This window comes from Prionailurus bengalensis, chromosome C1 (assembly GCF_016509475.1).
Source record: "Prionailurus bengalensis isolate Pbe53 chromosome C1, Fcat_Pben_1.1_paternal_pri, whole genome shotgun sequence".
NCBI lineage: Eukaryota > Metazoa > Chordata > Mammalia > Carnivora > Felidae > Prionailurus > Prionailurus bengalensis.
This window is the reverse complement of record NC_057345.1, coordinates 152,167,658-152,187,511: the sequence shown is the minus strand read 5'-3', so window position 1 is coordinate 152,187,511 and position 19,854 is coordinate 152,167,658. Positions and strand designations below refer to the sequence as shown.

The 19,854-nt window shown below is 39.2% G+C and overlaps 1 protein-coding gene across 2 annotated transcripts in view; it reads left to right on the top strand.

Annotated features, from left to right (window-relative positions):
• Positions 1–18,303, top strand: part of LOC122481387 (fibroblast activation protein alpha) — a 74,012-nt gene extending 55,709 nt beyond the window's left edge. For both annotated transcript variants that reach the window (XM_043576903.1, XM_043576904.1), the window contains 8 exons: positions 351–420; positions 1,162–1,356; positions 6,440–6,494; positions 14,314–14,413; positions 15,493–15,557; positions 16,059–16,131; positions 16,394–16,467; positions 17,905–18,303. In XM_043576903.1, the coding sequence (XP_043432838.1) occupies positions 351–420; positions 1,162–1,356; positions 6,440–6,494; positions 14,314–14,413; positions 15,493–15,557; positions 16,059–16,131; positions 16,394–16,467; positions 17,905–18,006 (734 nt within the window). In that variant the 3' untranslated portion in view covers positions 18,007–18,303. The remainder of the gene's footprint in view (positions 1–350; positions 421–1,161; positions 1,357–6,439; positions 6,495–14,313; positions 14,414–15,492; positions 15,558–16,058; positions 16,132–16,393; positions 16,468–17,904) is intronic.
• The last annotated feature ends 1,551 nt before the right edge of the window (positions 18,304–19,854 follow it).

The window sequence follows — 19,854 nt, the reverse complement described above, 5'->3', positions numbered from 1 at the left end:
AAAATAACTTAATTCAAGCAATCTTACTACTATAATAGAGTTTCACAGAATGTCTTTAATATGTTTGTAAATAGAGTTGATCTGATACTTTTCTATAGCTCCACTTCAACCCTGATATTTTTTAAAAGTTTATCTGATTTTAATTTTAGTACGTGTGCTTCTAGATAAACAATAACTCAAGATTTCTAGTAATTTATAAATTTGACAAAAATACACAGTAAAAATCAACTTAAAACATATGCTCGATTCTTCACAATTAACTAGTTATAAATTTATTTTATGTTATATTGTAATTAAAGAAAATAAATAATGACATATAGTGGAATAAAGATTTTTCTTTTTTTCCCAAGCTTTATGGTACAAGATGATTCTTCCTCCTCAATTTGACAGATCAAAGAAGTATCCCTTGCTAATTCAAGTGTATGTAATATTTTCTTTGGTGTAAAAACTATTTACTGAAAATATGTTAAATTAAATACACATTTATGAGATAGAATGAACCATTCTCCTTGGTAACAGTTCCTATTGATGCTGTTTTTATATATTCCTCAACTAATCAGAGTAAATAAAATATGGCTATTTAAAATAGAATGAGGAAGTTTGGGGATTTTAGATGGACTGGCTTGCATTTGCTGTCTTGAATTTCCTTTGTATGGCAAATTGCCGAATGTGTCAGAATACCTTTGAGATAGAGAAATTGCAGCCAAAAAATATTGTAAATCATCTTAATGTCTTATGTAAGTGAGTTAGAAATGAAATAAGGGAATGGAATACATTTAGTGGAATCACACCCAAAATCAGTGCTGACCTACACACAATTTGCTTAAAACACCATGCATTTTTTTTAGTATATCTTATGCCTGCTTTTAGCAAGTGGCAGGTGGCAGAAATGACGAAAAACCCACACATATTCCTTGAAATGCCAACCCTAGATGTATCCGTTTTGGGGAATAGGAGAGGCTGTGTCCCAAAACAACTTCCTTGTAGCAAACCTCTGGGAAAAGCCTGGTCCTCTCTTGATTTTGAGCCAGTTCTAATGCCACTGTTATTGAAATTTTATCATACAAATGTACTGGAAATACTAAAGGCAATTCTTAGCTACGATGAGAAGTTGAGTTTTACAAAGGAATCCAAGGTTCTTTTTTTTTTTTTTTCCTTTAGGTATGGTGGTCCTTGTAGTCAGAGCGTAAGGTCTGTATTCGCTATTAGTTGGATTTCTTATCTTGCAAGTAAGGAAGGGATAGTCATTGCCTTGGTGGATGGCCGAGGAACAGCCTTCCAAGGTGACAAACTCCTGTATGCAGTGTATCGAAAGCTGGGTGTTTATGAAGTTGAGGACCAGATCACAGCTGTCAGGTGAGCACCTCATTCAAACAGAAACTGGCGTGCAACAAAAGTCATGCAATCACTGTCGGGTTTCTCCATCTTTCATGATTTAATTCTTTTTGTCTGTTTTCCTAACTTCCTCTCAAGTTAACATTAATCTTAAAGAGATATTTTTGCCCAATATGAGAAAAAAAATAATGATAGACAAGAGCTAATAAATGTGTAGAAACAAGATTTATAGTGATAAATGACAAGTACTCTCAGTGTTTCAGTCGTTCTGATATCCTTTCGTTGATTCACATGGCTCACAACTAGAAAAAAAAATTGTGTAACTCTAGGGATGGTCTATAGGAAACCAAACATCTGAATTTGCTCAAGCATTGTGGATTCTATCTCATAGACTTAGAAATGTCTCAAGATTTCCTCAACACCCTACACTTACAGATACTAAGCATTCTTTTGTAATTAAGCTAGCTGTGAAGTTTAGCTGTGTTAGCATGAAAGTGTTTTCCTGTTTTCATTTGACAAAACATGCATTTTACGTAATACAAATTATATTATGAAAACATTCATGGGGAAGGCAGACCCATAACCTGAGTCCTTCCCAACCACATTCTCAACCATAATTTGTGTCTCCATCATCTTTTCTGAAACAAATAGAATATAGGCATCAAAATTGCTGTTTATTTGTAAACACTGTGCAGGATGCTTCAGGATATTTCTCTATAGTTGTTGGGTTTCTGTTATTATGTTGTGAGTATGTGAAGTCAGAGAACAGTAGTTTATAAATGTAAAAGCCAACACAGGCCAATTGCACCCTTAGTTGTGGATATATATGTGTGTGTAACGGCTTAAGGTCAGACATTGTTGCAGAACAAAGAGCAATTTAGAAAATTCATTAGCACATTCCTTTTATCATCTTAATGTCACTGATAGTTACCGATTTCAATATAGCATACACAATGAAGATTGTATTTAACAGCAAGGAGGTGGGCCCAGACAACACTTTTCTGTGTTTTTGTCTCTAATCAAAGCAGAAGAGTTTAGACTCACAAGTAATTATTTTTAAAAATAGAAAAGTAATCATAACCCATATGTTTTCAAATTTTCCTTCCATTCTGTGAACAGTAATATACACACACTTCTATAACACAAAATATTCAATTAAAAACAGTCTATTTGAATAAAATCTGACAAACGAATAAGTAGATTATTAAATAACACTATGAAATCTCTAGGTGTCATTCACACCTCATTTCTAGGAGGCTCCATCTTTCTTGCTAATCCAGATTATTTGGCCTGTCTGCTATTAACCTATTTAGGATAATCTTCTGCCCGATGGAGAGACACAGAAGAGATAGCTCAAAGAAAAATCCACCACGAGATCAGTTTCTCACATATGAACGCCATTGTGGAAATATGAACACCATTGTCAGTATTATAGACCTAATTCTTTAAGGATTATTATTTTTTTTTTGGCACTGCAGGTCACATCTATTTTTATTTAAACCATGCAATAAACATCAAGGGTACGCAATCCTGGGACCACATCAAAAGACAGATGTAGATTATACCTCATTCGTAATTCAGTTACATCTTTTCCAAAGTTCGTAGCGCTAAACAGTGGTTTGTTCTGGCATTGGTTGAAAACCAAACTTAACAGAAGCAGCTCATCATCCCAATCTACCAATAACAACAAAGTGCATCATTATGTGTTTTGCACTTATTTACCACCAAAATTGCAGCATTTGTATTTAAGAATACCTCAAGAAACAGAGCAGATAGCTTCTTATCGTGTTTCTTGGATGGAATGAAAATCTAAACCTGAATCCCATGTACAGGCCTTAGCTAAAATTGTTATTTCTGCTGTTCAATATATAGGACATGAAGCCACAAATTGTACCAATTTTCACAATAATATAAATGTCTTTGGCATTTAGAATTGAAGATAGACCAGAGGCAGTTATTGGCTACCTTTACCTTCTCTGAGCCATTTTTAGGATGGAATCTAAAGAAAGTCTTCCTGCTATAGAGCAGGCATATGTTCACTCATTTGCTCAGCCATTCAACAACAGATCAAATATTAATGTATGCCATTGCAATCCACTCTGTATAAAACTGTGCAATTTTTATAATCTCTACTTTCAGTGCACTTACAATCTTTGTAAAATGGATAAACCCCTGGCACTCTGAAGGGACAGCATTGCCATTAGATGGAACTTTTACTAAACACCCTAGTGAACAAGGGGAGGCTGTGTGGCCCGTGCACAGCATGTATGCAACAGTGGAGATGCCAGTTGAGGCTGGTCTGGCTTTTCTTGAAAGCGCCATTCTGCAAAAGTGAAAGGGAAGCCTTGGAACCGGATGCTTTGAGAAAACAAAAGCTAAAAAGGATAGATTTATAATGATGATCCTGGGAATAATTCAACCGCATGTCTGCCAAGAAGTGTTTTAGGAATCAGACACTGAATGTCTGACATGGGAATTGGGATTGTAATCCCTTTATGGTAGCCCTCAAATTACCTTCCCACGAAAGAATGAAATTTATCCCCTTCAATCTCATATAGAATGCAATCTGGGCAAACTGTAAGAGACTCTTAAATACAGAGAACAAACTGAGGGTTGATGGGGGGAGGGCAGTGGGAGAGAGGGGAAAATGGGTGATGGGCATTGAGGAGGGCACTTGTTGGGATGAGCACTGGGTGTTGTATGTAAGCAATGAACCACAGGAATCTACCCCCAAAACCAAGAGCACACTATACACACTGTATGTTAGCCAGTTTGACAATAAATTATATTTAAAAAAATAAAAACTAAATAAAATGCAATCTGACTAAAATTTTTACATACCAAAAGAAAATCATGTGTACCTATTTGGAAATGAGAGTAAATGCTAGAGTCAATAAATAGATTTAAACAAAGCAAAGCAGTGTTAAAAAAAAAAAAAGCCACACAAGCTCACTACTTTGACTACACAAAAGAGAATGCTTCCAAGGAGATGTTTGTGAGGTCAAAGCACACACGAAACTGAGACCTGCTTTCCCCAGACTTCTCTGCAAATGGTACTTACATAGGCCCCACAAAACTTCATTAGTTATAGGATCAGTTCTACTAATTTGGGGTATATTTGGCACTTTTGGCATTCCCACAGTTTAAAATTTTTATATAACTTGAAGGTTAGTGGTGAGAAAAATCTATCATACTGTTATACCTGGCATCAACAAGAACATTTCCAAAATAGGATAATAATTGATCCCTAGGGTTCCAAATTGACCTTTAGAATAGGGTCATTTTTATGAGAGAAAAGTTGTGAAGTTCAGTTTAGCCTCCAAAATGCTTTTTCATTTGTTCCTAACATGTTTCTTCATTTAACCACATCATCAACAGTATTTCTGATAACTGTCTTTGGAAGCGCTTCAGAATTTGGAGGTAAATTTTATAGAGCTTTGGTGGCCTTAAAGTGCTCGGGTTATCTAGCTAACCTTTAACCTAGTCCTGCCACATTAAGTGTTAATGTTTCATTTCCATGTTAACTATTGCACTATCATTTCCTGTAAATGTCATCCTTTCGGAATAAACCGAGGAAGGGAGCTGTTAAGAATTTCCTGCTCCCATGTATCACCTGCTATTTGCTTTTACCCCAGATGCAAGGCAATATGATTGCTAGCTTCCGGGAGATCATAAAATCGAAATTGATTTTATGGCTCAGAACCGTCTTCCAGCACGAGTGGCAAGATTCTTTTTTTTTTTTTTTTTTTTTTTAACAAAGAGAGCGAACCTTCTCTTCTTTCATTTGGTTTGTGAAGTTTGTGGAAGAATTGCCGAAATGCCACAGTTTGCTGCACATTTTCTCTGTTTTATCATGAACAGCATCCACACAGGTAGCAACTTCCCGTTTGCTGCTGCATTTCTTCCCCGTAGACTCCTCAGTGTCCCTCAGAATCGGTGTAGGGTAAGCTGTGACTGACGGGGCTTCTTCCCATCTGTTTGTCCCGGGCATTTGCCCAACTCCTCTGTGCATTGGAAACGTGCATGTTGAATCAATGCAACGAGCAAAATGGTTGCTGTGAAATCCCCTTAAGAAACTCCATTATTCAACTAATGAAACCTCTACATCTTACTTCCAGAGAAAAATGACAAAGGACATTAACATAACTATAGGGAACAAAAAAAAAATGGTCTTTTTCTGGCGCTGCGTGTGCCACTTCGTTCTCCTCGCCTTCCCATTACTGTTGCATCCGGGTCTCTGCAATGGCTCATCCAGTTTGCTATTTTCTTCCACTGCTCCTGCTTCTCTGAGAGTTCCTGGAGTTCTTATCAAACCATCCCCCAAATAAATCACAATTGCTCTAGAACACCAATCCTCAAGGGGGCATGGGATAAATTAGCCTAAAATATTCCCATTTTCGCACCGACTTTGCAAAGTTATATTTCTGAAGGCTTCCCATGACTTTTATTTAAAAGTTGTCCTTCAGCACGGTCTCTTACTCCTAAGAAGACATTTATTTTCAAAATAGTTTTCAAACGATGGCTCTTCTGTGATGAAACGCAAACGAATTATGACCATATCCTAAAAGATACATATCCATGCTGTGACAAACCGAGGGTTCCTAAGTATGGAATGGGAGAGGGATGGATATTTTTTTTGCAGATGAAAGCTACCGAAAATGAGATGGCCATTATCATTAACATCTAAGCATTTAACACTGATAAAATTTAAGGCAACAACAATGAAAATCTTTTTTTCCAAAATCTGAGGATTTGGATATTTGGTCCTAGTTATGGTGCTAGTATTTCTTGTGTTACTGTAAGACTAGGTCTTGACCTCTCTGAGTCTGCAGTAACTCACTCCCGCAATTAGGATACTAGACTTTCAGCCCGGAAAGTAAGACTCAATAGATGTACAGTAGAGCCTAAAGGATCCTTTTTATGCTTTGCAGAAAACATGATCATATTCTTTTAATTATTTGTAAGTGCAGCATTATTATGCATGTGTTTAAACAAAGAAAATGAAGCGTTTCTATTAAATCTTTGGATTAAATATGCTTGTGTAATGAAGTAAATGTCATGTGTACACACTTAAAATTCTAAAAATTTGTTTCTTTTATTTTAGAAAATTCATAGAAATGGGTTTCATTGATGAAAAAAGAATAGCCATATGGGGCTGGGTGAGTTGTTTTATATGTTTTATGCCTGTTATTCAGTTCAGCAATCATAATTTTCTAAAGTGTTCGCTTATAAGGTTTCTCATGAAATGTTAATGTTGCAACATAATTTAATCTGTCAATGGAAACAGTCAGTTTGGGTAATCTAGGCTTCAAAGTGGTGGCTTTAAGTGTTCCTTTTTCCCAATCATTTAATTTCTTTCTTGTGTAGCAAATTAACTCATAATTGATACATTTTTACTTAATTTTTTGGTATTAGATTACAGTATCCTGAATTGAACTATGTTCATCAAAGGTTTCATTTCCTTTGTTATTTTGGAGTTAATAAAGATCTTTTAGAGTTCATAATTTCATTTTTTTAATGAAAAACTAAGCTAACATTTGCAATTATAGGAACTTTTAGAACACAAATTCCCTAGTACCTAGCCTATCCCAGTCATATCTTGGCTGTTTTGATTCTTTTTTTTTTTTTTTTTTTTTTGGTAATCAAATTATTTTACCAGACCTAACATTAATTTGTGCTAACTGGAGAGGAGTATAATTTAGTTTCTGAGTTATAGGTCATGGAGATAACTGCCCACGTTTGAGGAGCTGTGCAGGTTCTCAAAATACACATTAAAAGGAAGAGGCAAAACTTCCCAATCATGGGCAATGAAGTCACTGGAAAGTTTAGAGAAATATTGGAAAGAGTTTAGATTTGCCCATTATAAATTATGATAATTACCCTTCAAAGAAGATTTCCTGTTTCACTTTTTGGTCTGAATTTGTACATTTGCAAGTCAATTTGCAGCCGTTTGTGCTTGGGTTGTTTTTCTTGGCTGTTTTCTCTGAGAGCGGCCTGCACAAGATGGAGGGAATGAAACCCAATATTGAAGGGAATCTGCAGGCTCCGACTCAGCTCTCAGCTCAGTGACCAGATGAAGAGCTGTTATGAATTTGTGGAAAGTTGTTACTTCAAGCCATTTGGTCCTTCTTAAAACTATCAAATGTTAAATATCTAAACAGAATGGAATTCAAATGGGTGGAAATAAATGAAATATTTTTATAGTGAAATATTTCAGATAAAATCTCTCCATCCATTTTTATGAAATTTCCTAAAGTAAATTTTCAAAAGATTCAAATTTCACGCGGAACACTTCCATGTAATCATTACCATTTCTCTTACACTTTTACTTTGCTTTTACTGCAAGCTCTGAAATAATCAGAAAGTGGAATTTTTAATTTCATTTCTACAACATCCTGGTATTAGTTTGGTAGAGAACCATCTATGTGGGATGATTTAAAGAACCCACTCATCACCTCAAAATACATCCATATCAGTCTGAAATTCTTCAATAAGGGATTCTCACGATGTCTGTGCAAATGCTTCTAGAAGAAGTAGTATATTAGGTCCCCTTTATTGCTTACTTTCCAACATGGCAGTAATTGCAAGCTAAACCCTGAGAACATGCGCGGAAGAGGGAAATAAGTGAACTGCCACCGGATGCAACGCATGAGCAACCCCTGAATCAGCAGGGCCCAGAAGATCCTGAAGGAGAAAGACCTTAATACTATACTGTTATTTATCAATTAGTTAAGAGTTATTTAACCCATCCATCCGATCACTGGTTCATGCGTTCTTTCATGCATGTAGTACATTTTTATTGGATCTCAATTAGGTCTTATATTAGGTTCTTTAGAAGATGAAAAGATGAATAAGTTATAGCCCTGGCCCTCTGTTAGATAAAACAGAGAGCAAAAAAGCAATTGCTCAGCAACATTCCAAGTGTTAAGACAGACACAACTTACCGTGGAGAATACCAGGGAGAAGACTGGTTAATTCTGGCTATGAGAGCTAAGGGAAGATTCAGAAATGAGGTAGTGAAGATAGGTTAGTAGTGGGTCATGCCAGAGAATGGAGACAACATTGCCAGGGTCCGAAGGTAGCAATGAGTAGGGCACAGTTGGTCTGGATGCCTGAAACTTCAGAAGTGTAATCCATACATACTAAAGAAGGTGTAGGAAATTAGTTTGGATAGATAGGTAGCCAGATAACAGAAGGGCTTTTAGACTGCATAGAGAAGAATAGGCTCTCTCCATGGCTTTGCAGACATTTCTCTTATTTTTCTATGTCTCCATCATCATTACACTCCATTCATTTTTTAAAAAATGTTGGTGATTTTCAGGATCTGACCTTGGCTCTCATTGTTTTTCACTTCCTTGGTGACACCCAGGTAATTTCAAAAATGGTGATGACAGTCAGATCCCTGCCACTAGCCCCCACCTCTCTTCTCAGCTCCACATTTCAAATGCTCACTGGTCATCTATCCCAAATCAATGTCTTACAAGAGGCTCAGGCTTAACTCACACAAGCTAAACTTGTTATAGTCTACTTAAAACAAGTCCTCATCTTTATTAAAGGACCTCACCACACACCTAGTCACCCAAATAGTAAGTTCAGAGCTATTTGCAACTTCTCCTGCTCCCCAGCTCCAACACTCCAGTGGTTAGTAAGATCTATCAGTTCTACCTTCAAACATTTAAATCTGTTCTCGTCATCCCCACAGCCAGTGCTTTAGCCCAAGTTTCTTCATATGTAATTTAGATAAGACCTTCTCAAACTTTAGCTTACATAAGCATCACCTGAAGAACTTATTGAAACACGTTCTAGGGCCCTACCACCAGAGATTCTGATTCAGTACTCCCTGGGGAGGCCCGAGGATTTGCATTTCCCACAAGATCACAAGTGATGCTGATTCCTCTGGTCCAAGGACCATGGGTTGCGTAGTTCAGTTGCCTCTGAACTAGCCTTCCTGCTTTGACTTCACAAGCTGCAATGTTGCTAATGAAGTTATTGTTCCCAAACAGGAATTTACCATGTTGCTTTTCTGCTTATATGCTTGTACATTTTCTAATGTACACATCAACCTTGACCTGGTGCCCAAATATATTTCCTAGCATGCAAAGCCCATGACAAGCTGGCTGAAACCTCCTTTTCCAGCCTCATCTCTTTCCACTTTTCCCCATGCCTTATGAATAATTTGACTCATGTCTGTGCTTCCTCACTCCCATGTTTTTGTGAATCCTGCTCCTTGTACCTGCAATGTGTCTATCTTCTTCCATCCCCCTCCTCTTCCTCTGAAATGGAAAACTCACTTATTCTTTAAAACCCAACTCAGACATGACTTTCTTTGTCCTCCAATAGTTCTTTTTACTGCTCTTCTGGGAATTACCATGGTTTATCTTGTCTGTCTATTGGTTTCTCCCATGAAAATGTAAGCTCATCGAGGGAATGGACTTCATCTGTTTCTAGATTCGTTTCTCAAACGTTTGGCATAATACTTGGCTATCTCATATATCGATGATGTTGTTTAAACTAAATTTAATCCTAGAAGTCAGTGTCCCCCCACATGTATCTTATTAGTACCAAGGGATTTTTCAGGAAAAGTTTATCTGGTATAATAATTTGGTAAATTATAAAGTCTACATAATAGTGTGTGCTGGCTCTGTGAAGGAGAGATTTCGATTAACAGTATTACCAAAAAGTATTTGATTCCACGGATACTTTTTTGAGATGCGCTCTTGAAGTCAGTAGGGAATAGAATTGGTGTCTTAGGAAGATCCTCTTGGCTGCAGAGTGAAGGAAGATATGAGGTAGGAGAGGGAGTGAGCCAAGGAGCTAGGTGAGCAGTAATATGGGCAACCAATGCCCACGGCCTGAATTTAGGCAGCGAGGTATGAGGTGGGAAGAGGTTCAAGTGCTCTTTTCTAGTATAATAAGCAGGAGCCTGCAAGACACTGAAGACTGGAAAGAGGAAGATATTGAGAACGACCATGAGCATTGCTTAGCTATTATTGTGTTTCATATCAAGGAAGGAAATATCTGTTTGCATGAAGTGTTAGGCGCCAGAGTGGTCTGAGAAACATACTGCAGCTAACCACATAAATTTTTGGTAGTCAGTGGGTGAATAAGATGAAAATCCTGCATTTCCCTCCATTATCCTGATTAAGAAGGGGAGAAGAGGCATTTTTATCTTACCCTTTTATTTTTCTGGCTCACACAAGTCAAAGTCCAAGAGCCCTGTTTTTAGTTTTATTAGATATCCACTGTGCACCCAACACTATGCCTAGGGAGTGTCTGTTATAACTGGTTCTTAACTAGGCAATTTTGTCCCTCAGGGGACATTTGGCAATGTCTGGAGTCACTTTTGGTTGTCACAACTGGGAGAGTGCTACTGGCATCTAGTGAGTAGGGGCCCAGAGATGCTGTTAAATATCTCACAATGTACAGGACAGCTCCCCACAAAAAAGAATTACCCAGCCTAAAATGTCAGCAGTGCTGAGGTTGCAAAACACTGGTTTATTTGAAGAAAAATTGAAGTAATTATTCTGACAATTGAAGAGCAGCAGGGGTTTTGCCTAAATTATTAGAATAACAACCTCATTTATGGGCCTTGCTTTGTTAATATAGGCCTAGCCAGGTGGTGTTGAATAAGCATTAGTTCATGATTTAATCTTAGTTCCTTTCTCTTCCAGTGACTAATTATAAGCAATTTGAATTGCTATGTGCGATCAGCGATGTAAAAGTAGGACAAATGCACCTCTAATGAGACTACATTAGACTCCAAACTTAAAGTTCCCCAAAGAGGTTTGCCCTAGTGCAAGGACGGAGCGGAAAGTCATGGGTTGTAGAGGAAGGTGTCCTTGCTTTGAGTCCCGGCTCTGCTGTTTCATGACTCCAAGAGTCCTCTATGTTCACTCTGAACCTCAATTTCCTCATCATGAAATGCAGCCCTGATTTCCTCACCAAGTCACTGTGAAGATTAGCTGAGTTAATAGGAAAGTCATATATTCGTCAAATATTTAGTCTATTCCCTTCTGTGTTCCAGGCCCTATTCTCAGGGCTGGGGATACCTTTGGTCACAAGACAGATGAAAATGCCGACCTTTGTGGAGTTAGGAATGGTTGGGAAGAAAGACAGCAAGCAAGATAAATAAGTAAAATGAATAAGATGTTAAATGATAAAATGCCCTGGTGAAAACCAAGCCAAAACAAGAAAGGAGCATGAAGCAGGGTTGGTGCAATTATAGATGAGAAGGACGGGTGAGATTCTTTGAGTTAAGACTTGAAGTGGGGAGGAAGTGAGCCCTGCCCATATCCGGAGATATGTTCTAGGCAGTGTTCTAGGCAGAGTTCTAGAGTGTTCTAGGCAGAGGGCAGCAGCATTTGTGAAGGTCCTAGGACTAGATCATGCTTGGAGGCTCCAGAAAACATTAGGAGAGCCAACAAGCAGAGGGACATCTGAGGTGGGAGAAGGGAAGCAAAGTTGTGGGTCCTCAAAGAAGGTCACAACAGCCTTGGCCATACAAACATTAACTATCTATTATTATCGCCTGTAGGTAAAATGTTCCAATGTACATTATGGCTCACATAAAAGTGTTCTATAAACCCTTCAAAATTCTGTGCCCTTCTAAGAATGTTTTTAAAGATATCCTTCATTTAAACAAAATGGCAAGGCATCTAAGTGCAAAGGACAAAATTCTAGAATTCTCATGGCCAATCTGCTCCGTGGGTTCCTTTCTTGCGACAGCCACCCACTCTGCCTTGGAGCCCCACCCATGGGAGAGCAGAAAAAAGTCAACTCGGGTTTATTTTATTTCCTCTTCATTTCTACAATAGGAATAGCTTTTCTAAGCTGCCTGAGAATTTAAAGAACACCTACTTTTGTTGTGCTGCTGCTACACCAGTTTTGCTCTTACAAATTCCTAGAGACAATTTGTATTCATCCTGCAAACACGGAAATTTTATTTAGATACAGCATTATTATCTAATCACTGGGTAGATACAGATTCATAACTTGTAAGATTTCAAACAGAAATGTTCAAAACCCTTTTCACTATATAGAAGCGCCTTTGATTTCAAATCTTGTTTCATGCTATTTCAGCGGGACCCACTGTTGTTACTTGTAGTGAACACAGTTTTCCAATAAAACCACAAATGATAATATTTCTAACTCAGGCTTACTTTACTGTCTTTGAACCTGAAACTGAAAGAAAGAAGGAAAGAACTCCCGTGTCAGTAATAGTCATTGCTAACCTACTAATTAAAACAAGTCATTTTTATAAGTGAAAATTTTCACTTACCCAAAAGATTTTTAAACCCAATGTTCCTTCCATTTTTAAAATATATTTCCCCTATTAGAACATGTTTTAGTCTTCTTTAAAGAGGCCATGATATAATTGGAGATGCTTCTATTCTGTGTTTTGTAGCCAAGGGTCCTCCATAAAATTCTTCAGAACTGGAAACCTACAACTGTAAACTAGTCAAAGAATTCTTCCTTGAACTCATCAATTCAGCAAGATTGTTTAGCTTACCGCCCTTCCCCCCCGCCCCATACCATGTATTTCACAGGTTAAGAATAGACCCTTGCTGGGGCGCCTGGGTAGCTCAGTCAAGCTAAGCGGCTGAATATTGATTTCAACTCAGGTCATGATCTCACAGTTTGTGAGTTTGAGCCCCACGTCGGGCTCCAGGCTGAGAGTCTGGATCCTGCTTGGGATTCTCTCTCCTTCTCTCTCTACCATCTCCCTCTCAAAATAAATAAGCTTTAAAAAAAAAAAAGAGAATAGACCCTTGCTACCGACCTGCCCTCACTACCATGTCGGTCTGTCTGTCTGCCTGTTGTCTCTCACTCTATAAAGCTCTCCCACTCACTCTTTCACCCTCTTTCTAAAGACTGACTTTTCTGTGGCAAAGGGTGATAAGATCTGCTGATCTAAGGGAATAGCTCCCAGAGGCTTGTGGTTATAAGGTCCTAAGTACAAGACATATTACATTCCTAGTTGGAAAGTCCCACTGTTCTCTTGTGACTTGTGGGAACCTTCCTGTGTTGGGGCAAGAATATGCACTGAGAATCACTTCTTAATCTAGCACACACATTTTGGAGGGCTCAGGACCCAGGGCACTGTTTAGTCCACATTCCCAGGAGAAGCATCTCTCTCAGGCATGTTTCTACCTTTGACTTCCAGGGAGAGATGCCACCTTATTGTGTTCTTTTCTTCAGTTTTAGGAAAAGGTTCAAATATCCAGGTGACACAGGCAGACATCTCCTGTTGTCAGGGTCACATTTGTGAACCATCTATTTGATTCCTTGGGGAAGAAACTTGATGAGAGTTAACCCTACTCCTGACTGTGCCATTTGTATCCCCTTTTGCATGTCTTTGTTCTTCCATTAAATTTGTGGGGGGCTATGTAAGACTTTACAATGGCTTTTCCTCCTTTGAGCTGCTTTGCCAGAAATCTTCAGAGCAGAATATATAACACTACATTATACCCAAATTCTGGCCATTTCTTCAATATCCAGAAGATTCATATGTCCTTCCCTTATTGTTCTATTATGAAAACAAATAAGTTAATACACAGATGTGAGTTCTGCCTCCTGGGACTTTTGCAAGCTGTGAGAAGTATCTCGCTTTTCCATTTGGGCAATAATCTGCTTTCTTTGTGCATTTCTTTCAAGTAAAATCCTGGTTTTGCTCTGGCAAGGTCTTCATTGGAAAAATATGGAGGAAAGAATTTTGGCAGAAAAATTACAATTATAAATATCTCTTAAACTGCCCCTGCCATGCTCTGATTAGCACACCAAGTATTTTTAGTTTACTAGGGGTGAAATTATGCTGTGTCAGGTGGAAGTCACTGCCAAGAGTGCAAGATAGACATTTAATCTACCCCATGCACATCCCCGGCGCCCATGAGTACTTATTGTGAGAGGAGTTGCTATAAAACTATCTTGGAGAGTTTCTGAAAGCAAATCTGGGACTGACTTGCAATGATGTCTCCACAGTCCTACGGAGGCTATGTTTCATCACTGGCCCTTGCTTCAGGAACCGGTCTTTTCAAATGTGGGATAGCAGTGGCTCCTGTCTCCAGCTGGGAATATTACGGTATGGAAACATTTCATAAATGTTGCTGCGAAAACATTTAACACATAATTACTCTATATTTGAGGTTGCTAGGAAAACAAATTATGCAGTAAAATTCACCCCAGCTTCACTGGGGAAAATATAATCTATAAACGAGGTTGTTTATATGATTCATTATAATCATGTTGCAGCAATCAAAGAAATCTTAAGAATGAGGAAGGGCTCTTCTAAAACCCAGTATGTTAGTCTCTCCCCCAACACCTTGTGCCTCCTGCTACACCAAACCTCTAGAACCAGAGCCAGCTCTTTGTTTTCACAGGCACACAGGTGCAGCAGGTCTGGCTTTCAAGCACATTGTATGCAAAGTTAGGCAGAGCCACCGCTATTCACCTCCACACCACAGTTTGCAGCTGCCAGTTCCTTTGCTCCAGAAATCAAAACAAAACAAAACAAAATTTGTTGAGAAGTACACCTCCCGTGTGTGCCTATTTTTATGATTAACATTAACGCAGGATGATCAGTCGGAATTAACCCTAACAATTGAACAAAAATTAGCTTTCATCAGATCCTCGTCCCTGTGCTGGGATAGAAATGAAGCCACTATAACTTGGAGGGAATCTTTATTCAGAAAAAAAAAAAAGGTGTGTGTGTGTGTGTGTGTGTGTGTGTGTGTTGGGAGAGGAGGATTTGGGGAACACAGTTCCACCCCATATTAAGACACCAATAAAAGTACTAGAGGCGGCTGCATTTGTGATTTCTTTTAAAATATAATGAGGTCATCCCATAAGGTCCTCCCTAGCTCAACATTTCCACCCCTCCCCACCCTGCCCCCACTGAAGGGCTTTGGGTAGAAGAGAAAAAACTTAAGAGCATCCTTTCTCGTGTTAGCTGTTCCTGTTTCCTCCTTTGCTTCGCCAGCCCTACTGAGGCAAATTGCAGAGCAAATGACTTGGGTGGAGCATTACAGTAAAGGAAAGCAAGAACCTTCCTCAGCAGCTCCACAGGGGAAAGTGGTGAGCAGTTCTCAAACTGAGGGGTCTTGCTGGTTAGTGAAATGAACCATTTCACATGCAAACAACATGTTCTTATATGTTTTACAGCATCTATCTACACGGAGCGATTCATGGGCCTCCCAACAAAGGACGATAATCTCGAGCACTATAAAGTAAGCATGTTCTGTTTAATTTAGGTCATTAACGGAGTTCCAGTATGTGCCACATACTTTTGAAGCAGTCATTCAGAGTTTACACTTTTGCTGGGGCCCCAGGCAAATGCGATGATCTTTTGTTAGCTGCAAAACACCTCCCTAGAGAGAAATTTACTCTTTGGATTCTCTTCTTTCTTTCCCCATCCTCCCTTCCCTCACCTCCCTTTTCCCCATCGTGCTGCCCACCCCCAACCCCCACACAGCTTGAGCGGGCATCATCTATGCCTAAGGTCTCACTCATATGTAACATATGACACATAAACTTTCCGTTTTTCAAACTAGGAATCAGATGGAAGTAATGCAAATGATGATGAAAATGTGTTGCTCTGACTCTTAAATATTTATCAACCAAAGCAATACATAATTTCAGTATTGGTGCTAAGTCCATCGCACAATGATTTAGCTAGTTTTCTATTAGAACTTGCAGCAACTAAAATGTTAATTTTTCCTCTTTTCCAGAATTCAACTGTGATGGCAAGAGCAGAATATTTCAGAAATGTAGACTATCTTCTCATCCACGGAACAGCAGATGGTGAGGTTTAAGCAAGACTCTTACACATAAAAATACTGAGCCAACATCACTTTGTTTAAGAAACATTAAGCATCCTCCTATGCCTATGCTCAGGGTCAGTACCTAAGAGTCAGGGACATTTCCATAAATGAGTGTGATTACTCACTGCTGACAATGTCAACTGCATGACTAGATAATTGTCGGTGTTCATTTCCAGGCGGTACATTGTCACTCTGTGCTTTCTGGTATTTAGCAGCACTTTAACTCTCTCTCTTTGTTGCAGATAATGTGCACTTTCAAAACTCAGCACAGATTGCTAAAGCTCTGGTTAATGCACAAGTGGATTTCCAGGCAATGGTACATAATTTCGTTTTACTCATGTTCACGGCCTTAGACCCGTAAGCTAAAAGGAAGAATCTTATTTTTTGATTATAATTATTACTTTTTACTGAAACCTGGCAAACTGGCTGTAGGGTAGAGTGGGCAGAACATTAGCAGATGGGTCTCAGATCTTTCATGAACTCCCTGAAGGACACTAAGCAAGCCATGTCACCTCCGGGGATCCTAGTTGAGTCATATATGAAATAAAGGCATCCGTGAGATGAGCTGATCTTCTAGCTCGAAATCCAATAGTTCTGCGATCCTGCTTACATAAGTGTAGCTACATACTTAGAGTCCCCACAAAGGCCGGGAGACCCAAAGCAGCTAAAAGTCTCTGTTTACCCAGTAAGAAGCAATCATGGAATGTTACCAGAGGCTTCCGAGGCTCCCGGAAGTCAGGCGGCTCCGCTCAGAGAGCCCTTTCATCTGTGTGTTCTCAGCACCTGACACATGCTTGGCCCAGCACACGAGCTGGTGTTTTCACCGAGCGAAGGAATGAATGAGCTAGCTGTAAAATCAAGGTTGCATGAGGAATAGGAAATGACAGCAGAGAGAAAAGTAAGGTGAAAACCACGGCAAGGGAGACAACCCCTGACAGCTGTTTCCCCCCTTCGGTGAGCATAAGTTCCCCCTCACTTGCTTTTCCTGAATAAGAACCTAGAAAAGGAAACCCTCATTTTTGGAATTTTGGTTTTTAAAAATAATTTACAAAAGCGGACGTGAGGTTTTTCTGGTCTTTTTTATTGTGACCCTCCCCCCCCCCAACATAAATTCACCTGATGAGTATATGGAGCATTCCATCACGACCACGATCTACCTTTATTCAGTGAAAACAATCATCTTACCAGCATCTCCCCAACAATGAAGTTTAAATTTATAATGCTGTCTCCCTGGGTGTTTTTAATGATACTATGTTTAACTCCTATAAAAGGTGTTTACAGTTATATGTGTTGTGGATTTCCTGCAGCAGACAGGAATTGGATTCAGAGGCTAAAAGCCTCGTGGAATTTTTGAGCTAGAAGGAGCCTCAGAGGAAATCAAATCCAACCTCCTCATTTTTCAAATGAAGAAACCAAGCTCCAGAGAAGCAAAGTAATAGACCCAACATACCAGCTCTGGAGCCCATGCCTGCCTCCGGATCCCCCCCGGGATGCTGGCCACTGTTAAAGCTCAGCCACCAAGATCTAAAATCTCAGCTTAAAGAATGTGAGAGAATAGTGAGGGTTAATAGAAGGCTTTCATACCTTCCTGTTCTAAATGCTTACGTGTAAGCTAGTTTAGTTATTTGAGCGTGCTTAAGTAGAATTTCAACCACAATATTAGAAAAATTACCAGGACCTGAGAGCGTAAGTCAAAGCTAGATGCATCATGTGCCTGTGGTTGTAACAGAGGCTTCTGTCCTTTGTGTTTCAGTGGTACTCTGACCAGAACCATGGCATTTCCGGCCTGTCCACGAAGCACTTATACACCCACATGACCCACTTCCTAAAGCAGTGTTTTTCTTTGTCCGACTAAAAATGATGCAGACGCAAGCCTGTATTGCAGTCTGAACACTTCATATAAATGCCTCCGACCATTTGCTTGTTTTACTCTTTCTGCTGTTAAATCCTGGTACAAACAAACAAATGAATGATGTTCTAAAGGCTGGAAGAAAATTAGAACTCAGAAGTTCAACCTCCTAAAGATTGTTTACATTTTCTGGCACTCTGTGAAAGAAGAGGAAAGGCAACCATGCCTTTTGCTTTGGACACAGACAATGTTTCATCACCTGTTTATTTGCGGAAAATAATAAAGTCAGAAGTTAAAGTGCTATTATTTTGTCTGTGTGAATTAATTTCAGACTCCGATTTTATTACAGAAAAAAAAATGCTTACACTAAGCAAGCGCATGAATAATATTAGGTGGTTATGGAAGAGAAGAACCCAAGAGTTTGGGATTTTTGTAATTAGAGTTCCAGATGCTGGAAAGAGTAGCTCAGGGTATGCAAAAGCATTGTTCAGAAATCAAGTTTGAGATGCATTCTGCAGAGTCATCCTGATGTTTACACTCTATGCTGTCCCTCCAAGAAATGTTTCTTACATTTCTCCCAAATTTCTTCAATGTGGCCAAAAGCATTTGACAAGGATAAAGTCTGAATTTTAAATTCAAGCTCCTTTTAATAAATGCTTCAAATCTGGAAACATTTCTATTTTGTATCTCTTTTAAGAATTAGTGATGCTAACTGCCTGCAGATTACTGAGCCACACAAAACTGAAACAGCAAAAAAATTAAATAAAATGGAGATTGACAGCCAGAAAGGAAAAGTGTTGTATCGATGAGATTTTTCTGGGGTTTGAATTCTACATTATCGAGCTCATTTTGAATAAAGAAAAAAAAAGCCATAATGCTTGCAATCGCGAAGGTGATACTCCACCAGTAACAGTCCCCATCAATTAGAAACTTATGGGAGGCTTCCATCACTGTGGTTGCCACAGAGTTAAAAAGATCCAGGTCACCGAAGATATTTCTTAAATGAATGTTGGAAGTGGCCATGAAGCCACTCCCTAGGGGACTTTTCATTGATGTGTTCCCTGGCACTAGATTGCTCTAGATGATTTCTCCCCACCTCTAGCTTGATTCTTCCTCATTGCAGGCAGAAGACCGTTGTCCCTTCTCTCATGTTCTATAACCAGAAGAACCAATCCAGGCATGGAGCATTACAGCAGGAAGGGGCCTCAGACCATAGACCACAGACTCTTCTAGAATTGTCACATATTTCTTTGTCCAGCTCTCTCTCCACTACTGCTTTCTGAAATCATGTCTCCCACGCAGGCCACATAGAGCCACCTCACCTTTCAGGAAGGGGTGCTTTGTCACGGGGCTTGGGTAACACCCACACAGATTCAGAATGGGCCATCGCCCCTCCTCCCCACATCTATGCAACTGCTGATGCCCTGCGGGGCAGAGAGAAGCTATTACCTCCCCATTTTGTTCTGCGTGGAACAGCCTCCGAAGCAAGCCAAGATTTCGTCGTAATATTCTCATCATCCATTCTCCCCAACTGGGGGAAAAGAATAAGCAACGGTTCTTTCCTGATACCCTATCAAGGGAGACAACAGAGCAAGAGCAAAGAATAAGAAAATCTCGTTCCTTCAATGTCTTTTCTGCCTTTGTGGAATTTGCAAAGCTGTAATTTAATATCAACATGCAGTAAGTGGTCTCCCACCTCACGCCTTTGTCCCCACTGCCACAGAGGCCACTTCTAAAAGACAAACCGAACTGTGTCATTATTCCAGGTGGAAGCCTCCAGTATTCTCCACGGTCTACAAAATAATATTGTAGATATTAAATGTAGAATATTTCCCTCATCACAGAAAGTGCTAT